At 38.8% G+C, this 24,967-nt stretch overlaps 2 protein-coding genes across 3 annotated transcripts; both read right to left on the reverse strand.

Moving 5' to 3' along the window:
• Positions 1 to 13: 13 nt before the first annotated feature.
• nme4 (NME/NM23 nucleoside diphosphate kinase 4) lies at positions 14 to 3,167 on the reverse strand. 2 transcript variants are annotated; one of them, XM_007562858.2, is made up of 5 exons: positions 2,964 to 3,167; positions 1,423 to 1,553; positions 1,249 to 1,350; positions 1,010 to 1,122; positions 14 to 735 (listed from the first exon to the last, which is right to left on the reverse strand). In XM_007562858.2, the coding sequence occupies exons 1-5, from the start codon at positions 3,100 to 3,102 to the stop codon at positions 615 to 617; spliced, it is 606 nt and encodes a 201-aa protein (XP_007562920.1). In that variant the 5' UTR covers positions 3,103 to 3,167; the 3' UTR covers positions 14 to 614. The 2 variants fall into 2 exon arrangements, with proteins under 2 accessions (XP_007562920.1, XP_016532348.1); XM_016676862.1 differs by lacking the exon at positions 2,964 to 3,167 and adding an exon at positions 2,371 to 2,618.
• Positions 3,168 to 5,549: 2,382 nt separating this feature from the next.
• Positions 5,550 to 23,764, reverse strand: xpo6 (exportin 6). The gene is made up of 24 exons (XM_007562860.2): positions 22,980 to 23,764; positions 22,112 to 22,202; positions 20,709 to 20,821; positions 19,884 to 20,081; positions 18,875 to 19,034; positions 17,808 to 17,885; positions 17,138 to 17,657; positions 15,324 to 15,450; positions 15,132 to 15,241; positions 14,906 to 15,014; positions 14,626 to 14,718; positions 13,637 to 13,706; positions 13,394 to 13,553; positions 13,069 to 13,161; positions 12,510 to 12,654; positions 10,593 to 10,742; positions 10,181 to 10,370; positions 9,935 to 10,090; positions 9,211 to 9,325; positions 8,911 to 9,082; positions 7,697 to 7,858; positions 7,460 to 7,558; positions 7,061 to 7,291; positions 5,550 to 6,207 (listed from the first exon to the last, which is right to left on the reverse strand). Exons 1-24 carry the CDS (start codon positions 22,980 to 22,982, stop codon positions 6,106 to 6,108), a joined length of 3,447 nt encoding a protein of 1,148 aa, XP_007562922.1. The 5' UTR covers positions 22,983 to 23,764; the 3' UTR covers positions 5,550 to 6,105.
• Positions 23,765 to 24,967: the final 1,203 nt, after the last annotated feature.

Below are 24,967 nucleotides of genomic sequence, written 5' to 3' on the forward strand. Positions count from 1 at the left end.
ACCACACTGACCTGCTTATATTTTTTTGGTTTATTGCTTTAGCACCTCTAAGGAAACTATGTCATTATCTACTTAAACATTATTCTGGTTTTATTTCATTTTTTTAAAAAACTTTTAACCATTTTTGCTCTTTTATTAATACTTTCAGTGCATGGTCCAATTATGGCCTCAAAACAAATCTTGCCAAATGTAGAAAAAGTTTGCCAAAATGCAACATTCTTACCTTGGGACAAAAAAGCCAGTCTAAAAAGTGTGTGTAAAAAGTGTTTCTTCACTAAAAGATTCAAACAGAACATTCTTAAAAAAATACAATCATAATAAATGGACTTTGTGTACTCTTAAGTCAACATTCTGCATCTTAAACCTTTAAGTAGCTTAACCATTAAACAGAAACATGTTGATTACAAATTAATAAAATATGCACCGGCTCAAACAAGGATTAAAAACTGACAGAACAACAACATTTTCATTTTGATTGCACTTCTGAGGTAAATCACTGAGATCACTGAATACGGCTCATGGTTTACAATCGCCTTTGGCCGCACTGAAGTGACGGACCACTGAGCAGCAGGGAAAGAGGCAGTAAATCTCACTTCCTTCGATTCATGCCATCTTCACACATCGCCGGTGCTGGTCTGGTCCCAGGAGTCCCAGTCCAAAAGGTCTTTTGTTTGAAACCACAGCTGGATCTCCTTCTGAGCCCCCTCCACCGAGTCACTGGCATGGACCACGTTCCTTTAAATGAGCAACGCTTGTGATTACTCTATCGACGTGAGTTGATAGTGGGCGTTTACGGACATTGAATTGCAAAACTAAAAAGCTGTGTTGAATGCATAACAAACAGCTGTTGCGTTTCACCTGAGCTGTGAATCTTTGCAGCTCCTTCAGAGCTACCATTAGGTATCTTGGCTCCTTCTCTGACTAAAGTTTGTCTCCTATTAATCCTGTGACTGTAATTACTTTGTAAGGTTTTGTAAAAACAAGACAAGATGAAAAGAAATGAGTTTACCTGCTGACATGAATGCTGAAATCTCCTCTGACGGTTCCTGCCTGGGCCTCAGCCGGGTTAGTGTTTCCCACCATAGTCCGTGATGTCTGAACGACGTTGTGCCCTTCCCATACCTAAACATAGATAAACGCATCACTCACGCATTGCAGCGGACTGATAAGCAAGTGCGAGATAAAGCAAACACAATGTAAAAACTGCAAGGAGCCCAAAGCCGGGCGGAGAAGAAGGGAAGCCCTCACCATCACAACCAGGGGTCCAGAGGTCATGTAGCGCACCAGACTGTTGTAGAACGGCTTGGTCCTCAGGTCACAGTAGTGCTCGGACAGGACATCCTGAGACGCCTTTACAGCAAATATAGCTGGAGTTAGGAGTTAGAAAGGAGAGGGTGTTTTCTTCACACAGAGCTTGTTTACCTGCAGCATCTTCAGCCCGACCAATTTGAAACCTCGCTGCTCGAACCGATGGATGATCTGTCCAACAAGGCGACGCTGGACTCCGTCTGGCTTTATGGCGATGAGAGTCCGCTCCCTCACATCTGGGAGACCTGATGAACGTAGGAGTTCATATACAGCTGAAATGCATAGCTACATGGATCAGCAGCAGTTATCCAACAGGGAGGATGAGTATCGATTATCCAAATTCAACATCATGGAGCAAGAAAACACATTTCCAAGTGCAACCCTACAACCAAACGTGGTTGTCTTCCTGCCCTGGCGAACAGCATGCCAACTAGACCTAATTGCTTGGCCTTGAAATGTTCTGTATTGTGATGTCAGTCTTTATCAACTTTGATCCCTTTCCTTGTTTAAGCCACACAAAAAGCACGCCAGTAAAGTCCACAACTGAATGACTCCAAAATTAACAAAAAAATTGATCAAATTAACAACTCTACAAACACAATTACACAACCTGACAGCAGTTGTTGTTATTAAAGGTGGTACATCCCATAATTAAGCTCAGGAGGTCATTAATCTTTCAAGTAAAAAAAAAATGTAAGAGTGCGAATACTTTTTTTTTTTTCCAACATTTTCTATACCATTTTCACTTAAACAAACCATGTAACCTGCTCATCCCTCATGAACGTTTACACACGTCAGCTCCTGTTTTAAACCAGTTCAGTTGTACTCCATGACTCCTGACAGGGGCCACAACACCAGGAGCGCATGAATGACTGCATGCGACCCATTAACAACACACGAGACCCGCCACGAGAGCAGCTGAGAAGCGGCGCGCCGGTCGGCGTCACGCGAGACATGAACAATGACGTATCGGCCGGGAGCTCGAATCCGTAAACGTTCAAATCTACGCGATGATGCTGTACCGCCGACAAAAAAGTGTAGATCCTTACTGAATCCGCGTACCTCTGGGCATTTTCTGTTGCCACAAGGTCACCCACATCACAGCCACGAACCTTTAACACACTAACCCAGTGGTGCCCAAAGTCGGTCCTGCATGTTTTAGTTCTCTCCCTGGTTTAACGCACCAGGATCAAATGATGTCCCATTAGAAGGGCTAAGAAGAACGTCGACATACATGCTGAAAAGGTTGTTACTACCATAGGGAGAGAGCTAAAACATGCAGAATGCCGGGCCAAGAGGACCGACTTTGGGTACCCCTGCACTAGCCCGTCTCTGGCCCATGACACCGTTCGTCTGGCGGGCGGGTTTGTTGTCAAATATTGTCGTTGGGTTTTGGGGGAAAAAAAAAACTTTGCGCTTCGGGATTAAAGTCTGACTCGAGTGAACTCTGTCCGGAGAGATTCGCGTCTTCCATTCAAAGTGAAAAGCAGAGTTACTCGGAGAGGAAGTGGATGAAAGATAACAAATAACCACCACTTATAAAGTGTGTGGGGGACACGCAAAAAGGAACGCACAAATAACTCCAACTTGTCACCTCCTCTAATCTTCCACAAAAAAAAAAATAAAATAAAAAAAATAAAACTCTCTTCACTTACTTGATTTGTGCCTGTGCAAGACGAGCCTCTGTCCCCACGTCAGCGCACAGAGGAGCCCACATGGCAGAGCTCGTTTGGTTTCTTGAGTCCCTGTGAAAAAGTGCTTAAGAGCCGTGTGGAAAACCCTGCGCTGCAACATGACCGTGCGCTTCACGCGTGTTTTGTCAGGCCCTGGAGTGAAGTCAACCCTCCCCAATAAAAACTCACGAGTCATCCCCCCCCCCACACTCCCCTCCTACCCCTCTGCCCGGCTCCACTCATTGACACTCGCTCCTCAATATTTAACTCTACTCATGCCAGATCCCTCTTCCTTCACGCATTCTAAGCGATTCAGGAAAAAATAAGATACATAAAGTCAATCTCATCTTCCTCCAGAACGCCTTTTCGCCCTGCGGCCACTGTCTAAGTGTGTGATAACTTTGAATCACTCACTGGTCTTCTTGTCCTCCCAAGAGTGTCTAAGTGAAGAAAGAAAGACCTTATACGCAAATAAACAAACTATTGTGGAAAAAAGGAACATTTGAAGCAGAATAACCGGTCAAGTCACAACTGGAGTTGAGCCCAACCTCTTTCACCATTCAATGCTGGTCAAGTCTGTTAAAACAAACAAAAACAAACAACAAAAAAAAACCTGCGCCTGTTAAAACCATACAGACCATAAAGATTCTCCTAATTTGGGAGGATATTCAACTACGAACTGATAGTTTTTAAGAGGGGATCTGCAAAAATCAAGGAATTAAGAATGTTAATTTCTTACCCTTATTGTTTTTGAAGCGGTTAAAGTCACTGCTTCTGCTTTAGCATGAAGATCTTATCCTCCATTTCACAGGAAATCTTTGCTCTCAGCAGACAGGCCTCAAATTGTTCTCAGATTTTACTCACTGTTTTACACTCTTTTTGTACGTAAAGGTTTTTATTAAACCCATTTGTCCAACAATCTTTATTTTGCAGGTACAGGTTTTACCTCTTATTAACTTTGTCTTTAACTTACTGTTAAATCTTGTTTATTGCTTTGTTTGTCTTGTAAATCATTTTTAAATGAGGCGCTATAAAAATACAAGCAAGTTGAGATGATGATGCAGCTTTTTAAAATCACATCAGACGTAGGTTAAAAGATTTAAAAACCCATTTCCCTCTAGATCAGTGGCTCTTAAACCAAAGAGCCACTTCCACTTCAGTCCTGCAAAATAAAACTATTTTAGAGCCGAGTGTTACATCTCGAGATAAGTTGGGATTTCTTTCCTTTTTATTTCTCTCCATGTCCCCTTAGGGGCTCCGTACATAAGCTTTTGAGAAGAAAAAACAAAAAAACTTTTTGATAAATATTTCTATTTTGAAGTTTTAAAATAAAGGAAAACCTTTTAAAAAAATACAAATAGAGGATTTCTACATTATTTTCTTTTGGATGTTTATATTTATGGGAAACAAATACACACACACACACACACACACAAAAGCACTTAGTTTCCAATCGGACTAGAAAAGAATATTAAAAATTCTGTATTTGTTATGTCATCTAGATATTTTAAAAAAAGTGTTTCTGAACATTTTAGCCAAATCATTATTAGGCATTGTGCTTAATCAAATGTTGCGGATTGTGAATATATGAAAATGCTGGAAGTATTATATATATTCATATATATACATTGATGTAAATCCACACTTATTAGAAAGCACCCCCTTCCTGTTAATAATCTAATTGCTGAAAATAAACAGCATGCAAGCAGTTTGTTGATTTTACATTTCCCTATACATGTGTTTCCCTGTGCGGATGTACAGTAGTTTCTACCAGAAGAGCCATTGTTCAATTAAAGTTAACTTTCTTTTGCCATTTTTAAGCACAACCACATGGCGTCGCTCAGGTGGAAATGAAATTAGGTATGGCAAGTCATTTGCTTAAAAAAAAAGGTGGCATGCTGTTATTTTCCCCTCAGTCTGCATATTTTCCCACATCACTGTAACAGAAGGTTGGCATGCAATGATGTCTCAACAACTTTGAATTAAAATTAGAGAAGTTGAGATGCTCCAGGATTAGACAAGTTAAATTTAATCTGTAACAATATTTGTAAAAAAAAACCCAAAAAACTTCAGTCAAGATAGTTTGACAGTTTTGTTCCCGAAGAAATTTCATTTTCATTTCATCCTGGTTTAAAAGTCACCAACTGATGATAATATTATGTAATATTTAAATTGCGCACAAAATTTTACCAAGTATTTTTGGTGTACTTTCTGGTGCAAATATCTCAGTACACTTGAAATAATACAAAACTAATTCACAAGTACCTTTTCAGCGAGATATAAGAGCTTGTTATAAGTCCACTGGAAGATTACGTCACTTATAACAAGACATTTCTCATATTATAAGTGAAACAATATGAAAGTGGAAACTGTATTTTTTAATCAATATTAAGGAATTACTGACTTAAAACAAGCTTGCATCTTATTGAAAAGGTACTGAGGTTTCACTAGAAACTAAAAAATAGTTACGTTTGTGTTTTTGCAGTGTTAAAACCACCATTACTATGACACCAACACTAAACAGACAAATCCCAGAAATAATAATAATAATAAAAAAGAGAGACAAGCTGTAGTAAAAAAAAAAAGCTATTTATTAAATCAAGCAGTTTTCACGTCTTCAGAATGGAATGATATGAAAGATCTTAAGTTGAGATTCGGTCTCCTTTGGAGATGAAAAAGGCAAAAATGAATAAAAGCAGACATTTAAAAAAACTCATAATGAGTTGAAAGTGCTCAGTCCCAGCCCAGCTTTTATTGCAGCAGAATGGGAGAGAAGGCCTGGCTCAGACAGCTCCAGGTCTGCGCAAGATGCTAACTGCAGACCAGGTTTACATTTCCTCATCAACTGTTCATTGGCAAGACACTAAAGGAGGACACTGCTCACAGAAAAAGACCAATGTGCCGACCTTTTACAGTAGAAATAAAAAAAAAAAACAAAAACACAAAACGACATCAGCAGCATGCTCACCCTCCCGCTACTCAACCAAGAAATGTGTGTGTCGCTCCTTGCCGTTTGCTTTGAGTGTGGCGAAGCCGAAGTGGAGGAGTGTTGGTTGGAGTGGTCAGCACAGGCAGTCTTTGAAGATCACAGCTGACGGGTGGAGCGGTTCCAGCAGTCGTTCTGCTATAGCTTGATGGTGCCAGTGGGCAAACTACTGTTACACAGTCTGTAGTAGCGAAGGTCGTTCACCAGCCTCTGCACGCTTTGAGTGAAGGAGGGCAGGTCCTGGAGTAAAGGTGGGAAACAAATTCATTAACAGATGGAGTCGTGTCGAATTAGCGCTTTAAGGATACAAAAACTCAACTCAAAAGTGTTTTGTCCTCTAAAAGGCCCTTTTTATGTGACAAAAGGAGGATTTCCTGAAGTGGAATGCAATGCTCGACATATCTTGGTGTTAATGAACGATGGAAAGACAATGCCTTGATGTTAGTTGGTGTTTTCAATTACAGTCCTGCTGAAAGTGAAGAACGTAGGAGGAGCTGCTGGTTCAAAAGTGTGAACATGCGACATCCCGAGGTGACGGTGAAATGTTAATATGGTGTTTAATTAGCACCTTATTTTTGAAATACTTTTCAGTACAAAAAGGGTAAGAAAGGCAAGAAAACAAATATCTGCCACACTTTATTCATTTGTATAAAACAAAACAAGACTAGAAAAGTAAACTACATCAGTGAAACACTGAGGTTTGTGGCTACGGCAGGAGAAAAAGTGGAACAAGGGGTGTGGATATTTTGTTAAGATGTCCTATTCACTTAAGAAGCAAGATAACAGGATTTAGGATTTATTTATATTTACAAAGATCAATGATAAATGATGAGAACGTTGAGCATGAATCAGAGCTGTTCTATCTGGATTTCCATTAATGTAGATGTTTGTTAAGTGCTGAGTGTTTTTGAATCACATGCAGTTATTTGAAATGGTTACAAGCTAAGATGGGAAAAACAAAACAAAAACAAAACTTGTTTATTCATAACTGTCATCAAAACCACCTTCATTATGCCCCATTCTAAAGAAAATGTGCATCAGAAAGTGGTGAGTTAGTGATTTCATCTTAGAAATTCTAAGAAATTTTTTTTACCTGTTCCAGCTTGAAGTTGCGTGCGAGGACGGCCCGCTGATTGCTGTCCACACCTTGACAACCGTTCAGGAACTGCGGCATGAAAACCGAGTAGAAGGCATCGAAGTCAACAGAGGCCATGTTGTAAATGGCCAGCGTCATTTCCTCCTGGAGGAGGTCGTGACTTTTGTGCAGAAGGACTTGGAGGAGCACGTTGATGAAGTGGAAGAGCATCGAGGTCCGGAAAAGCTTCTGGAGATTAAAAACAATAAAATATATAAATATACTATCAGAAAAAGAGTTATTGAAGACTGTGTTTTCCATTGTTTGAATATTATTCAAGTTTTACTTCTCTTGGATATTCCCTGTGTGTTTTTTGTTACTAAAATATGCAAAAGCTGGAAGAAAAGCTGGACTTACTCTGTGGTACAACTTGTGCTTGCTGTTTAGTGACTCCAGGTACGACAGATTCTGCTTGAAGATGTGGATATCAGTTTGCAGGAAGGACTGTCCAAAAGCCTGACGAGATATTTCAGCAGAGGAACAGGAAGTCAATCAGATGCAAATGATGCTGAATAGTTGCAAAACTCAAATCCCTAAAATTCAATCTCTTCTTTTAGTTGCTGTACTGATTAATGGGATTTTACACAAACACACCTGCATGGCTGCCGTGAACTGGGCCTCATTCTCCATGGTGTCGTCAACGCCTCCTTTTTGCACACTCGTCAAGACTGAGGTTTTGAAGAAGTACCTCCAGTTTTGGTGAAGTATTTGGTAAAGCAACTCAAACATTTCTGCCTTGACATCTGGCGAGGATCGCTGAGCAAGAGAAATCAGAAACATAGTCAAGTCATCAGGCCAAGGATTTGTTTTTACCTCCATTATCTACTATGAGACGTTGCCTGCTGCTCCAGGACTTCAAAGAAGAACGACGACATTTTCATCCAATGAGGTTTTAAATATATTCAGTTGACCCTAAGAGCATTTTTAACCTTGTAACTTTCACTCTGAACCCATTTTGGTTAAGTAGAGGAAGTCATCTTCACCGTTACAAACAATACAAAATACCGTGCGCTCATGACGTAGCTCAAACAACTGATGGATATCTTGAGCAACAAAATAATCTAAACTACCGAGTAACAGATAGCAACTTTACTATATTAATCAACATTTTGTCATTTTGACAGGATTAGTTACAATCCTGAAAAACAATCTGACAAACACAGCAGGCTATAATCAGCCACTTTATTAGGTACATAAAAAAAATAAATAAAAGTGATCAGCCAATCACATGATAGCAACTCGATCCATTTAGGTGTTTAGATGTGTTGAAGAAACTGAGTGTCAGAATAAGAAAGAAGAGGGACTGAAGTAACTTTGAAGGTGCAAGTTGCAGATATGTGAACAGAAACCGCCTCACTGGTGCAAGAGGTAAGAGGGCGGGATGGTTTGAGGTGATACAAAAAAGAAATTGTAACAAGTTTCTAACCACTTGTTGCAACTGAGATATGTGGAATACCGTCTCTGAGCCCACGGCAAGCAGAAACCATGAAGCAAATTCTAAACAAAATAATTTTTATTTTCTTGTTTTTACTGGTAAAATTTTTTAAAATTCTAGTTAAAATGTATAAAACAATTAAAAGTCAGCAGAATTCAGCTTTTTTTTTTTTAAACATTATGTTTGGCATTGTTAAAGAAAATTATGCCCCCTGGTGGTTCTGAAACCTGGTGCCACAGCACTGCTTCGCTTTTCTCACTTCCAATTTAGTTTGGACAAAATGATGTACGAATTAACAGCAACGCATTGCAAAAAAATAAAAAATAAAAGAGTGAAAGTCGAGAGTGACTCTTTTCCCCAAATACCAACTGACCTCTGCCACCACTGGGTAGACCTGCTCCATGCACAGTGACAGGATGCTGGGCAGGAAGGGCTTGAAAGCTTGACCGGGTTCTTGCACCACCACCTGCAGAATTTTCAGGAACTTCTGCACCACCCTGCATCCGGCGCTGCCTTCCTGCAAGATGCTGGCAGCCAGCTGCTCCCTGAGGAAGCATCACATCAGGTCACTTAGCATTTCCAATCAAACGGGATTGGTATTCATCATCTCCCTGACAACAACTGATACGGTTTTATTTTTTGAACAAAAACTGATGTTAATTTTCATTTCTACCTCGTGAACATGCTGAGGAAAGTGTGAATGATCTGCCCCGTGAAAGCAACACCCATTTGGACTCGCAACGCTTGAAACAGAGTCAAGAAGAAGGCCAGCATCTCGTCCGTCACATCTGCAACAGAAGAAGAGATGATTACAAAAGCAGAAGTCGAACAGCTTAAAAGAGGTTAGTGAAATTATTTTTTAGCATTACTTTCACAACACTTCATCATGGTACTTGTCTTAATATGCCTTTTACAAGCCAATTCATAGAGTTATTATAAACATGGTTGATAATATTTAGCTGGTGAAATATGTACGTTAATTCACTTAAACTTGGGTAAGCAGAACTTAGAAGCAGCTATTGGTAAAAGTGACCGACAGCTGCATATATTTAAGTGTTTTAATAAACAAATAGTCCATTTGCATGAAGTTTGAATAAAAAGTTTTCTGCAAACGCTACAAATATTAAGATGATTTAAACAAAAACCACTTTAAACAGCTAAACTACATAGGATACTGTATATCCGAAATAAGAGGAGGCATCCACTGGTTGTGCATGTATATCATGGTTGGCATGTACACCGAGTAATTCAACCCCCAAAACACACCAGATTCAAACGTTCGCATGGTGTCAGCAGAACTAGACGGTGAGGATTAAAATCGGTCATTTTTGCGAGCCAACGGTCTTTACTTTACAGTCGTCAAATTTTTTTTTTGAAACCACGTTTGACCAACACACCTGGCTGCTGAATGAAAACCGGGAACAGGTTAAGAGTCACTTGGACCGACTCCTGAAGACTCTGGTAACAGATCTGACGAGATTTTGTGGATTCACTCGAAATGCTGTCGACTATATCCCTGAGCACAGGTAGGGTCTGCTGTATCACCGCTTTCACTGCAGAGGAGGCGACAGTAGGGAGAAAACGTTAGAAGGATGAGTCACTTTCTCACAGAAAGCAACAGAGCAAGCAGGAGATACACCGACCGTTGTCCAGGCCCGGCTGTCGCGGACTAATGTTCACCGTTCCTCTTAAAATGCGATAGTCCCGAGTGAGCGCGGCCACGAGGCTGGCGTGGCTGTTGGAGCGCGTCTGCCACTGCTGCTCGCTCTCCGGTAAGTTTGGCCACGGGAGCAACAGCATGTTGGACAAAGCTCTGCAGACGAACATGTGAGCCTGGACCAAAACACAGACAGACACGTTGGTTATTTCAGTTCCTGAAAAAAATAAAAAATAAAAAATAAATAAATATATATATTCCATCGTTTAAAACCCAGAAATAAAACAGTCAACTATAACCTGCAGCCATACGAGACGCAGAAGACGGTTTCCGAAACAAATGCTGTAAAATATGAAAATGACGTTATACAGATGCTCCATAAAATGAGCTAAGTTTACCTCTTGGGGAAGTCTTTGGCTCTGGTTCTCTGTAGTAATCCGGTTGAAGATGTTCTGAACGGCCGGCAAAGTGACCAGAAACACCGGCCTCACTGTGGCGGTGATGGAAACCATCAGATGGCTGGCAGAGAGCAGCAACTTCTCAGGTACCTGGATTATAAAGCGTAGTGAAAATTAGAAAACATTTGTAAGCAATAGCTCACAAGAGTGTTTACTCCAAATGAGTTTTTTGTAGGAAGGGAAATTGTTCATTTTTAAACCTAATATTGAGATAAAGCATTAATTTTACACATCCTCCCACAGCTGCGTGCAACTTCATTTGCGCCTTGGAATACAAAAATCTTATTTTGGTTTGATTTCACTGTGTTTTTGTTTTTCGTCAGGGACTGGCTCTACCACTTTCACTTCCGATCGAAAGATTGACAAAAGGGCCGAGTTAAAGAGTTAAGGTTGGCAACAAAAAAAACACCTGATCCTGTTCTACAGCCTGAAGTTTACAAAATCAGAGAGCAACTGCGGAGATTAAACATGAGATAGCAAAAGGGAAGGCGAGTATGACTACAAAATGATGAAACATATACAGTAAAGGACATAAACATTTATTTATTTTTTTTGGCTGCTGTTAGAGAAACATTAACAAATTCCCAAAACTGGAAGACCCGGTAAGTGGAGCACCTAGAGTTATTTTTTTTTATGTGTTAAGGTTCAAACTCAGGTTGGCAGTCGTGATGCATTACTTCCTCGTTAGCAAACCACTGTTGCAACATGAAACTGTTTTTGTGACCGGGTCTCGGTTAGCTTCAGCTATTATTATTAGAAATAACTGTAAACATATACACACACCAACATAAGAGACTCCAGGTCCAACATAGATAGGAATGACAAACAACAACATTTTGTAATTAAAATCACCTAGTGAGCGTAAACGTGGCTAATTAGTAATGTAAATTATAAGTTGCTAATATGCATTTCTATACACAATAATGCTGCTGTTGTAGCCGTTAGATTTACCAGCCTGGCATGTGACGTTGCCAGCTGATGTGTTCCAGGAACAACTAACCACACCAGTTTCCTCTTCCCCAACACTGTTACAGTTAAAATGCACAGTGATTAAAAATCTTTCTGAAAAATCTCATATTTGACAGCAGTTTATTTTCGTCATAAGCTGCGTTATTCAAACCCATATCCTTCCTCATAATGCATTTAATACATGGCTGACAAAATGAGTAAATCTCCAAGGAGACGTTGCAATTTACATTGATTCTCAAGACGGTTCACTTTAAGGACTTTAGAGAGGTCTTATCCTCTTACTGACACTTTAAAGTGTGTCAGTGACTGGAGATTTAACTGTGGTACGACGCACATGCTAACACACTAAACCCCCTAACTCCACCAGATGCTGCACACTGTTGGCCAGCTTGCTAAAAGAAGATTCCTATGCTTTTCTCTCAGTTACAAAGGTCTAAACTTTCTGCTAAACTTGGTAGGGCTTTATTCTACATTTTTACTAAGCCTTATTAAAAATTATTAAGTATACAAGGGTAAAAACAAAGGCAATTTAGTTTTTCTTAAATTACCACTTAATTATTGCACAACCATGGGAATGTCAAACTGGCGCTGACAAACCTGAAGCACCATCATAGCAAAATAAAAAAGTCTGATCTGCCACCCACACAAAAAAAGGCAACAATCAAATGTTGTGTGAAATGTTAGAAAAAGGTCATTTTTGTAGAAAAAAGAGCAGCCAATTGTTTTTGGAAAGACGTGTGTCAAATATTCTCGCAAAAAAAAAACAAAAAAAAAAAAACTACATGTATGTACAATCTGGTGAAACACATGTAGGGCAGATCAAAGATTTAAAAACAAATCCTTACACCCATATAAATCTAAAAGAAAGAATATATCCGTGTGAAGTACCTTAGTTGTGATGAGTGGGCTGCTAGCATTTACTGCAGAAGTGATGAGGTTGATGAACTGGCTCTGGTTCTGACTGTGGACTTCACTGTAGAACTGAGTGAGCCAGTGGGAATAGGCTTGCAAAGCAGCCAGAGCCTGCGCATGTCTAAGAAAGAAAAGCATAAGGAGAGAATGAAACACCTTTTGGAAAGATCTCGTTGAGCCCTACAGGGCCCGACGTAACTGATCAACACTAGAAACGACCAAGAAAAGACCGAACATATAAAGCAAGAACACCTTAGGATTGAGAAGAGAGATATTTGAACATTTAAAGCAGGAAACATGTTTATTATGCAAACTCAAAAGCCTCTCTAAACAGGAACCAACTCCTCCCCCCACCCCCGCCCTGCAAGCTATTGGGGTGGCTTTTCAGCATTTTCATACATTCACAGTCTGCAACATTTGAATTCACGTCATTTTTCACTATTCACACTCGGCTCGGCTTCTCTCGAGCTGGAACGCTGCGTTTGGCAAGCCAGCAGTGCTCGGAGTGAATCGCAATACGACATGCGATACTCACACGTCGGTGAAGTCAGGTTTGAGCACAGAAGGCACAGCCGTCTCCAGGTCATAAAGGCTGGTCTGGGAGCCGTAGCAAGTCACTTCAACCAACCTAAGAGAGGAAGCAAATTATCCATTATATGGCCCATATTTCATAAAAACACCACAAAAAAAAAAGAAAAAAAAAAAGAAAAAAACATTTTCAAAAGTATAAACAACAACTGAGATGTTGGTACATTCAGTGTAAAAAAAAAAAAAAAAAAAAAGGAACCATTTCATATGCAAAGGTGTTAATTAATGCTAGCACTCTGACTCCCACGTTATAGAAAACATAAAGCACGGACCTCTCCACCACGGCCAGAGCATCGGTGAAGCGTGCAGCAAACACCTCTCCAATGAAATGCTCAGCTAAGCGTCCCACTGCCTGTAGCAGCGAGCTGAGGTCCCTGAGAGAACAGTGGAGTCTGCGACAGTCATTCTCCGCTGTTATGTTCAGTCTTTGGCCTGAAAGTAAAATTACATCATCGTTCAGTAATGACACTCAAATTAAGTCAACAAACTTCAGAAATGCGCCACGCTGTACGCACTCGAGCCAGTGGTGACGATGAACTGCCGCAAGCCCAGGTACACGTCCAAATTTTCCTGCAGGACTGGAAACTTGAAAGACAAAGTAGGAATAAATAAGACTTTTGGAAAACGCGCATATGTCAAATTAACAGTCGTGTGACAAAAAGAAAAGAAGTGCTTTTTAAGTATAGTTTAAAGTTTTATCATCTTAGGCTGAATATGCATCAAAACCAGCATTTACAAGATTAGGACAGTACAGAATTGTAAGAAAAACACACAGAATGAAGAGCTTGAAGCAAATACACAGTAAAATGTCTCTGAGAAGGAAGTGGGTTAAAAAAGGAACTATTTCAAAGGTAACGCAATTCAAAGTCAGTGTTTTGAGCTGAGTAAATAAGCCATGACCATAAAGCGGTCGCAACACAGAATATACAGCTTTTAATATGTGTCTGTAATCTCAATGAACTGATTGGACGGAGTATTTGGCAGGATATATTTAATTTGCTATGCATTCACGCTGTGAATATCTATGATGTATATGACGAATCTACTTGACTCCAGCTTCACTCCACCAGTAATATTTTAGTAATTAAGATGCAAAACCTAATGGTATGGTGGGGAAATCATGTAATAATAATAATTTAAAAAAAGTGTCAGGAAAAAAAGCCTATTTTCCTAGATTATGATACTGTGCTTGCCTATTGTGTAGTAAAATTTAGTCGAAAAGAAAAATTCTGAATTGAAAATCTAAATATTAAGTTTTGTATCAAAAGTTTGCTTTGCATTAGAAGTTTAGCAGATGATCCTCCCAGAGCAACTGCATCTCGTTTTTTTGCATCATTCAGATTCACACATGATTACTGATGTAGTAACTCCGGGGGGGGACTGCACAGCAGTTCCTTTCAAAATAAAAGCGGAACATTTGGATTAAAGAGGAGATTTAAATCTTATTCAGGTTTAATTACAGACTTTCCCACTGACCAAATCTGTATAAAGTCAACCATCTTACCAGTGTAGAAAATGCATGGGATGGCAGCAGTTCCATCACCTTGGCAACCACCTCCAGACTCTGACGTAGGTACCTTTGCCACTCCGTCTGTTGCTATAGTGATGGAATGAAGAAGAAGATTTAGGCTTTGAAATAAGGGAGAGATTTGTCTTCAGAACAGGTCAAAAGAGTTCATGGATCATCTTGATACCACTATACATCTTAAATCTAAACCGTATAACCGATGGAACGGGAGAACGAGGATTCATGACATGCATTTACATTTGTTAAATATTCTTACATCATCATCCAGAGTCTCATCGTCCAGCTCCTCCAACTGGGCCTGGTTGAACCTGAACTGAATGCGATTGAGAATTTCCCTCAGCAGAAGAACTAAGGCATCTTTGTACCTGTAAAATCCCATGTGAATGTAATTTAATCACAATAAATAAGGATAGAAACATATTTAAAAGAAAAAAAAAAATCTGTCTGACTCTAACGTGCTGTCTGCAGCGGATTGGACCTACCTGTTAAGTACACTTTCTCTGTCAGCGAGTCTGCTTTTTATTTTGGTCGTCAGAAAATCCAAAAACACACTCCAAATGTCCAAACAAGCAAAGTATCCCTCGTGGGTAGGCTGTCGGTTCAAGGATGAGAAGGTGTAAATAAGCTCTGCAGCAATTATTCAGCACGATAATTACTGATGAAACCGTCATTACCTGGTTGAAGGTGTACTTGAAAAGCAGACCCAGAAACTCCACAATTGGAAACTGAGGACTTGACTCGATCCGTCTCAAGTGAACGCTCACAAACAGGCGCAGGAAATCTGTAAACTTTTCCAAGTAACTGCAAGATTACAAAGACTTCATTAATACAAGACGTTCACTACATGAAGAGTTATTAGCAAAAGTATTCATAGGACCTGATCATATCTTGTCTAGTTAAAACCTTAATGTAATTAATTTGCATTTTGGTGATGGGAAACATAAAGTAATACACTTCTCCATGATTTTTTTCCCTAGCCTATCTCTGAATCTCTCTTGGCAAGAATTGGCTGCACTGAGTTTTATTTAAGGGTATAACAATACATATGCTCGCAACACTTTTTCAATTGTCGTTTGAAAATAATTCTGAAAACAATGCATTTTGTTTCCTTCCGCTTGGTCCGTCACACAAATCTTATCAGAGTAATTGACATATGTGGTTGTAATGTTGCAAATATTAAGGGGAAACTATATGTCTGCAAAGCACAATATTCTGTGGTTAGAAGTTGCTTCACAGAATCATCTAGTTTATGTTAATATAAAACCATAGAGCTAGCTGGTCATGTTCTATTTCCCATTCTGAATGCAAACCACAAACATCATTGTCAAACCACATCAAAACTGATAAACAATCCTGAAGAAAAAAGAAAAAAAGATAGAGGTTGTAAATGTAAGAGACAGTTAAAGTTGGGCTGCTGATACTGAAAGGCTGCAGTTTTTTTTTCCTGAATGTCGTCAATCATATATTTATTGGTTGTTTTAATTCAATATTAAGTTTTTCCTTTGGATTATAACTCTAACACAACTGTGTTGACTTTTCCAAACTTGGTTTAAAAAATAATTAATGAAAGCTGCAGCCATTCCAGGTCGCCGTTAACAGCAGCACTCACTAGTGTGGCTGCCATTACATCCTGTGCTCAAGTCAGAAGAAGCACACAGGGCTGTAAGAAATTATTAAAAGACAAATATTTAAACAAAGCACAAGAATTTAGTGGGAGTAGATTCAAGTCTCTCCGTTTTATCCATTTTATCTTTCAACCACAGTCTGAATTCATCATACCCTGCATAGCAAATTGCTGGCAGCTTTTACCAGATAACAGCTTCAAAACAAGGGTCTGCATTTTTCTGAGCATACATAAGAAGTGATAAGCTAACCTTGCTAATTACTAAAATGTTAGCAAACCATGCTTTAGATAGAGTGACTGCTCCATCTCACAGGTGATGTAAAATTAACTCTTTTTTTTTTCTTAAAATAAAAAACAATTAAAAATCACCAGATAACTAGGGGAAAAAAATGTTTTATATAATTTCTTCTATGTGTGTTAACTCTTTATGAGAAACCAAACCACCATCAGAATTGGTACATTTTACCATAAACAGAGAAAGTCTGTCGTTTGGTTGGGGTTAGCTTAAAAATAAAAGGGTTAGCTAAAAAAAAAAAACTGTCTGTATTAACCATACTGGACCCTTAAGCTTTTTCCCAATGGACCACAGACATGGGGTCAAACTCAGACAAGAAAATAAATGGTGTAAATAAATACTAGGCACTTTTTCAAACAAAAAGACACATGGCTTCAAAGAATCCATGCAGAAAATGACAAAGATAAAGAAAGAGGGTTTTCATAGCTGGACTATCAAGAAAAGAGAAGGGAAACAAGTTTTAGATGGTTTTAGAGTAAAACTAAATATACCCAATGTATCTGTGAAAGCACACCGACATTTTCAAACTTTATGCAAAAAACATAATCTGCTTCTGCACTGAGGCATACCTCTCATCGAGTTCCTGTAAGCGGCTCTTGACTGTATGAGCATTGTTCTCTCGCGTCAGCCTTTGCAGAAGAAAGAACGTCTGCTGGAACATTCGCAGCAGGTACTCCTCAAAGTCCATTGGCACGCAGTTCTTTGACACCAGTTCATTGACACAGGTCATGGCAAGCACGCCGATGCGAGCGCGATCCGCCTTATTGACCTCGCTCTGCTGTCCGTTTCGACCCTCCCCGTTTGTCGTTGGCACAGCCCCGGGGTTGAGCGGTCCGTTGGAAGTGGAGGAGATGAGCGCTCCCGTCTTGGCCTTTGTCCGTAGATCGCAGCCGAAACGTGCGAAGTGGAAAATGGATGCCAGCAGGGTGGGCGTAATACTTGTGGACAGTGGGATCCAGCTGAACAGGTGGGCCAAGCACTCCAAAACAAGACAACAGAGCTGATGACTCTCATTGTCCAACGCAGCCATAGGCTGACAAAGCAGCTTTGAGTATTGGCTGCCCTGAAACAAACTGCCCAGCAATTCCACTGATACATTAAAGAAACAAAAATTGGTAACGTTAACTTACAAACGGCTTGATGAAAGACATGTTACAACTCAAGTTAAAGGTGAGAAGAAAAATAAATAAATCTCATAACTGTTAGGAAACTAACAACAAATCAGGACAATTCACTTACCACTTTCCCTAGAAGTGGGTGATGGAGGTGGAGTAGAAGCAATGACGCTGTGTTTGTCCCAGTAAGTCTCCAAGATACCTGTGGAAAACGACCAGTTCAGTCATTCATGAAAAAGTTACGTCAACGCAACAAGATGCCTAATTTAAGTGCTTCAATATCAATAATTATTGATTAGTTTTTTCTTTGAAATATCTGGAATAATGCCTAAATCGTGACACAGCCTTTCCTGTTTTGTCCACAGTTTTCACCCCACACTATTCTTTTTTTATTTTTAAGCAGCTATAAGGCATGGTGATGAAACCTGAAACTGCTGCTGCGCGAGTTGCTAGGCAACCAACCAGTGAGTGAGTTGGTTGTTTAGCTGGCTGTGAGAGGTTGAGTGGCTGAAGCCTTTCCTCTGCCTACAACCCCCCACAGTGCTGTGAGGTTCAGTGAAGTTATTGAGAATTCTATTTATTGATGCTACCCTGGTGTCTATCGCAATATACATCATTATTAATGTATTGTCCAGCGCTATTACAGAGCCATACAAAAGGATTCAGACTTACATTCTGTCACACCACAATTTTACAGTCAACGTCGTTAAGATTTAATGAGCCGCTCTGTGAACGGCTCGGAGGAGCAGTTTGCTGGGTCTTCTCCTTTTGCAAAAGTTCGGCCATAAAATTCGTATACGTTGTCTGTGGTTCTTTTATGTAGGTTCAGAAAAATACCTATCATTTTTCTGAAATGATAGGTACCATTGAAAATCAATATGCAAATACGTTTGATCGTGACAAGTTCATTGCAGCTCTGGCTGTTTCCTTTTTCAAATGATGGACTCACTGATGCTGTGTGTCCAAATCTTGAGTTCTTGATTTATATCCTTTTAAAATCTCTACAACTTTCTCTTTCTGTTCCTTGGTCTTCTCCCTGCTGCTTGTTCATTAATGCACTCCAGCATTAGCTTTTAATGCGAAACCGCACAGTTATAAAATAAAGAATAACTCTGGAGTTCATCAGGCCTAATAAATGCCACAAGTCCACATCTGTTCACAGCTGCACAAAATCTGAATTGCAGTTCTTACCGGTCAGCAGTCCGAGCACGGTCGGCACCTGCTCCAGCAGCAGTTTACGCAACTCGTCTTTCCTGGCAACGCTGAGATCTTCCCGAGGACAAGCAAGTTCTTCTGATGTGGTTTTCAACATCACCAAACCCAGTGGAGCAAGAGCCGGCGTCTGGATCAGCTGACGGCAACAATTGGAAAGATTTATTAAATTCTGCCCACCAGCTTACGTCGTTGTCATGCTTGAACTGTACTTGTAATATGTTTAGAAGTTGTTGTTGTTGGTTTTTTAAAAATAGAAACACTGAAGTGCTTTTTGCTAAAGTTTCCAAATCAGCTTCCATCTAAATACTGAAAAAAAACTAGCTGACTCAAATTGTGAGAAAATATAAAAGTTAACTTGATGTGAAAGTTTAAGTTACCTTTAAGTTTATGGAAACTTAAAGGTAAATGTGACACTGGTTTTGGACAATTACAGAAAAAAATAATGGTAGAACTTCTATTATAAGTGCCTCAGCATATTTTTTGGTTGTTTTTTTTTTGCAAGTTAGATTCCTAACCACATCCCAGTCCCCTTTCTAGATTTGTGTGCGGATTTTCAGTGGCACACTTCCTGATATGCGTCTGCAAAGTTCTTAAAGATTGAAAAAATGGCTTTAGAAATAGTTCATTTTTTAATCTTTGGCCAAAACCTTCCAGGTAAAAAGATTTCTTTGAAAGATGGATGGCATTTTCAGAATTAGAATTAAAAAAAAGTAATAACATCTGAATAAAAGTGTTTTTAACACAGCAGTACACATTTACTCAAGCATCCTTTTCTAGAATGCAGTTACTAAAATGATCAAGAAGCAAAGTCACAAAACGATAAAGAAGCATTGTAAGCTTTTCGAAGCTACTTTTATTACCTGAGCACGTGTTTATTATAAGAAAAACTGTGGCTTCGCAGTGTTTGTCAAAAGCAAACCATTAGATAGCTCACATACTTCAAACACCGCTCAGAAAACAGAAACCTTGCATCGGCAGGGCTCACCTGAAGGGTGTTTGTGAAGAAGTCGTGGTAGAACATTGGCCAGTCTTGACGACCGATGTCCACGATGACTTTGCAGAGTTTGTTACGGATGAAATACGGCACGGACTTGTGTTGAGCAAGTAGGAGTTTGGGAAGACAGCTGCGAATCTCCATTTTGTCTTGTGAAGCCAATCCAATCCACATTTTGTTCACCAGATTCTGAAAACACACAGCAACAATTAAAATACACAGCAACAATTATACAAAACAACGCAAAAGAAGAGAATGCGATATTGTTAGCAATGTCTCCTCAACAAACACTGTCGCTGAATTGAACAACAACGTTTTATGTGCAACTTAGTCATTTTTGATTTTAAGGTCAAAAATCGCAGAGAAACTTGAGGCTCCCACTACTTTCTGTTAATCTTTCCAAGTATGCATTCATTTTAAATGTTCTAGCAATCAATAAAAAGGTAGAAAATTGACCAAAATAGCAGTAGTTGGCTAATTTGCCATTTACTGAAGTGACGCTTGTTATAAAATGCTCGAGAACTACAGAAAAATCTGTGCAAGAAGCTGAAACTTCAAGTAACTGCAAAAAAAACAAAAAAACTTGAAGGTTTTAAAGAGTTCCTGTACAGAAGTGTTGCCCAAAATCACTCCTGAGATGAGATGCAAACCAAAATGAGAGAATGTTTATTTCTTGATGGGTGGGTAAAAATCCGCAAAAATCATCAATCCAAATTAATAAAACAATACTTTTCTGTTAAAACCATCTTCTTTCTAAAACATTTAAATGGAAGGAGACTCTAGAAAGGACTTTGATCTTCCACCTCTGGTACTTACTTCAAATACTGTGAGACTGTACATCATTACATACTCATTCCGAGTATTGGAGAGGAAGAGCAAGCAGTGGCGCCATGCTCCACTCTGCTGTGCAAAGTTATTCAACAGCTCTTCTGCAGAAAAAAAAAAGAAAAAAGGAAGTAAGCGTGAGATCTTAAGAGAGGTAGATGACTTTGTAGTGCTTTACCGAGAGACAAACTGAAAGTAACATGTTGCAACACAGGAAACGTTTAACATCATATTTTTTTTTTTTAAAGGCAGCAAACAAATCACTCAAAAATGAATATTAACACATCATTTGACGTTCAGTTTCTGTAAAACGTTGCATTTAGGGCTAAAGACTTTTGAAAGACAAATATATGCTGTACGAAATAGTCCAACATCGTAAAACTTTACCTGATAGTTACATGAACTGAGGCTGCTTGTCTTTAAATAAATCAATAAAACATTATTTGTAAACCTAATTCATTTTTTTAATGTCTCACAAGGGATCTTGGCTTTATTCAACGATGAACATAGAGTTACCGACAGGAAATGAGTAGGAGGGATCTATGTGCACCAACGGTTCTCATGGCCTACATGTGAACTACAGGCAACATGACTGACGATCTAAACGGGATATATCCTATATACAAGCTTGTTTTTTTAGCAAATTTTACTCACTGCACCTAAACTTAGCAAAAGCACGACTAGCAGCGAGATTATCTGGAACCTGTGTGGACACACTAAATATGTTGAGAGTGTAAATTGTTTTTGATAAACTACGGTGAACACTGGGAAAAATTAAGATTTTTTTGATTATCATGTTCAAGTTGGCAGTAACTGTAACTCAGAAGAATTGATTAAAACACACAAAGCGTGACGGTAAGACTAAAAGCTGCCACATTTGACCTGCAGAGAACTTTTTGGTATCAAGTTTCACATGCTTCTTTTATAGAGAGAATGAACCCACACTGGAAGGGTATGACATTTTTCATGTCAAAATTTGTATTTTTTTCTTAATACTAAAACTCAAGCTCAATAGTTTTCCCGACTGAGTCAAAACTAGGTATAGATGAGAGCGACTTTGAATTTTATCACAATATTGTGTTGTGTTTATTGCATTGATAAGACTAACCACAAAAGTTACACTTTGTAGTACACTTGCGCTCCAAAACAATAGGCTATTAAGATCAATTCTATCTTAAAAATGCCAACTGAGCATTTAAAGCGACAGTGGAATAATAATTTAGTCAGCAAAATCCTAACAATAAGAGTTTTAGGGGCTAGTAAACATAACCTTTATTCTTAAAGGATTACATATTTTTAGCTCAATTTTGATCTGATAATTGCCCATCTCAACTAGGAACCTTTTACTAGACCATGAATGAACCCCTTACATTTCTCTATAAATTTGAACGTACCTATTTCCCGTTTCCGCTCATTGGTCGTGCAGCTATGAAAGAACTCTGTCATCAGGTTCTCCAATGCACGCAGCGATGATTCATCCGATGCCTGAGAGATGTTAAAAGGAAATGTGAGCATTCAGCCAATAAATTAATCTGAAGAGTTTGAGAAAGGAATGGGTAAACAAAAGATAAAATCTACATTCATGCCAGATAAGCTTCTCCATGAAAGTGTTTCTATATATATACACGTACAACAAAAATCTTCAGAGTAAAAATGATCAAAACGCGCACAATATTAAGCAGAAACATTTATTTGTCCATTTCTTTTGAGGCAATTTGTCAAACAAAACGCACATGAATCAAGTGCTCAGAGAGCTGGAAACCTAACTTCCTCTGCATGTCCAGGCATGCAAATCTAATTGTCTTACTCGCTACTGTGTCAGTTTTCATATAATAGTACTAGCACTTTTTTTTACGCAGTCCTGTTGATCAAAAACGTAATATTGCTGTCTTGTTTCCTGCTGTAGGAGAAGCTAGGCCCTGTATTGCAAAGGCGAGGAGCCTATAAAGAGCCGTCCACCTGGCAGGCAGGTTTGAATTCCTCAAATAAGCCACAACTTGCCGAAGCTAAGCACTACGCAAAGCAAATATTTTGCAAGACGGGCGTCTTGCACAGTGAAATAGCTCAAAGAGCTGTCAGATTTCACAGAAGTGCCTGGCCTCAAATTGTTAGATGGTACAACCATTCGTGGGATATTCAATCAGGCTGTACCGAAATTATTCAGCTAAAGAGCCGTTTCGGATCACACTTCAAACGATCTTTGCAAAGACACCAAACAGGAAGACAGAAATAGACAAATAACACAAATTAATCTGTACTTACCATATTAGCCTGGCTCAGATGCGTCCTTCAGTTTACTCAGTCGCTGATCAGTTGACCGTAATAGGCCAACATTAGTACGTTGCTAGTAAATTCTATGCTAACACAGGCTAAGGTGTTTCTGGCTAACGCAACCGCACACCGTATTTATCATGGTGCACAACTGCTGGGTTGGTGCTCTGCACACACACAGCGATGGCCAAAAATAGTTGCCGTTTTACTTAAAATAACGACTGCAGTGCGACCGGTATATTTACCGTTCTGTAATAAAACCTGCAAGTTAAAACAGTTTGAACGTTGAACAGTCTGTCTCAAAATTAAAAGTTAGCTGCATTGTCGTAGGTCGCCATTTACCGTTAGTTTTTCAAACCGAACAACCATTTGTCGAAAACAGAGCCAGGCGTGCCTCTTTCGAGCCCACTGAAGTTAAAAAGCATTAATCAGCGTTCAGCGACTGCCATTTCGTCGCCTAATTACCCAGTTGCTACCGCTGCAGCGGATGCGGCTAAAGCTGTTAGCTTTTCTAGAAGGCTGGAGGCATCATTTTCGTTAGCTTAAATGTCAACCGCAGGCATGGTTCCGTGGCCGTTGCTCACGACGAATTCTCTTTACGGTTTATTATTTAGGCTCAAATTAATATTCATATCGAACACTTATCTTACAACCGTGCAATTATAGATCTAATAGCTCTACACACGTCTGTTCCTGTTATTTCCTTTTTCAAAGCTTAGGGCGGCTAGCGTCAGGTTAGAGTCTGCCTCACAACTTCCTCTTTTGACATAACCAACCCAATCAGCTCCCGTCAAGTCAAAAAGGGTAAGAAACGTAATCCGGTTTTATTTTTTCAAACGATAGAGTCTATTTGACAACATATATGTTTTGAGTGCAAGCAATATCGCAACAATATTATTACATATAGAAATAAATTACTCCTTATTTATGGTTAAGATAAAGCTCTAAAACTGGGCCATGTCGGCTTCTGTAGAAAAAAAATTTGAGTTTTATGTATACAAATGTAAATCTAAATCACAATTTTAAAAAGCATTTAAAAGTAAATTTATATACTTAAATATAATTGACTAAAAACAAGAAAAACCTTTGACTTTTTATGTTTCAACATAACTACTTTGACAATAAAATATATGCAAAGGTTTTTATTGTTTGCCTTTCATACCCATATAATTTCCTTAGTCAGGAAACCCATAAACTGCTATAACTCCTATACACCAAAATTTTTTGTGCTGTAATTTTAATCAAACATCTGGTCAATTAAATTTTATTCAATGCAATTCAGTTATGTTTGTAAATATTATCTAAATACAGACAGATTTTAATTTCCTATCATACAGTATAATTGGATCCCAATTTAATTGTACAATGCCCATCAAGCTCTATCAAGCAATTCACTGTGCAGGATCTGCATCTCCATTAAACAGGAAGGAAAATTAAATTGTAAATATATTGGAACTTTTATTTTGAAAACTAAAAATTGAATGAAGAAATTCAGACACGGAAAATAAATAAATAAATAAAAAATAAAAATAAAAAAACAAAAAACAAAACAAAAAAACACCGGAAGATCTGACCTGTGGTGACTTGTGTAACTTGATATAAGTTATGTTTACTTTGGGGAAAAAGAGACAGTGGTTTAAATAGTCAACCTGACTTGGAATCACACAAATCTTAAATACTGAGTGGGAAACACTTAGCTGATGTCAAAATAGGTAAACTGAGTCAACACTGACATTCTGCATTGAAGGGCAATTTATTAGCCATAGAAAGATAATAAGCAATATTTTTATTTATAGCTTAGGAAAAAATAAATAAAGTATGTTTCATAAAAAAGATTATCTCTGTCAGAAAAAAAATACACAAAAGACAAGTGTGTAAAACATAAAAACACATTAAAGCTAAATATAAAAGTCAATGCACCACTGTGAACCGTATTTGTTCATGAAAATAAGAATCTGAATCAACTTTATTTGTCAGGT

This window comes from Poecilia formosa, unplaced genomic scaffold (assembly GCF_000485575.1).
Source record: "Poecilia formosa unplaced genomic scaffold, Poecilia_formosa-5.1.2 Scaffold142, whole genome shotgun sequence".
Classification (NCBI taxonomy): Eukaryota; Metazoa; Chordata; class Actinopteri; order Cyprinodontiformes; family Poeciliidae; genus Poecilia; species Poecilia formosa.

Coding starts and splice junctions, on each gene's coding strand:
- nme4 (XM_007562858.2), bottom strand. CDS start 3,102: ATGTTGCAGCGCAGGGTTTTCCACACGGCTCTTAAGCACTTTTTCACA. Junction 1,554..2,963: donor CTTGCACAGGCACAAATCAA/GTAAGTGAAGAG, acceptor TACGTTCATCAG/GTCTCCCAGATGTGAGGGAG. Junction 736..1,009: donor TTCAGCATTCATGTCAGCAG/GTAAACTCATTT, acceptor GCTCATTTAAAG/GAACGTGGTCCATGCCAGTG.
- xpo6 (XM_007562860.2), bottom strand. Junction 15,242..15,323: donor TCAAGTACACCTTCAACCAG/GTAATGACGGTT, acceptor TTGAACCGACAG/CCTACCCACGAGGGATACTT. Junction 13,162..13,393: donor GCTCTGGCCGTGGTGGAGAG/GTCCGTGCTTTA, acceptor TTCCTCTCTTAG/GTTGGTTGAAGTGACTTGCT.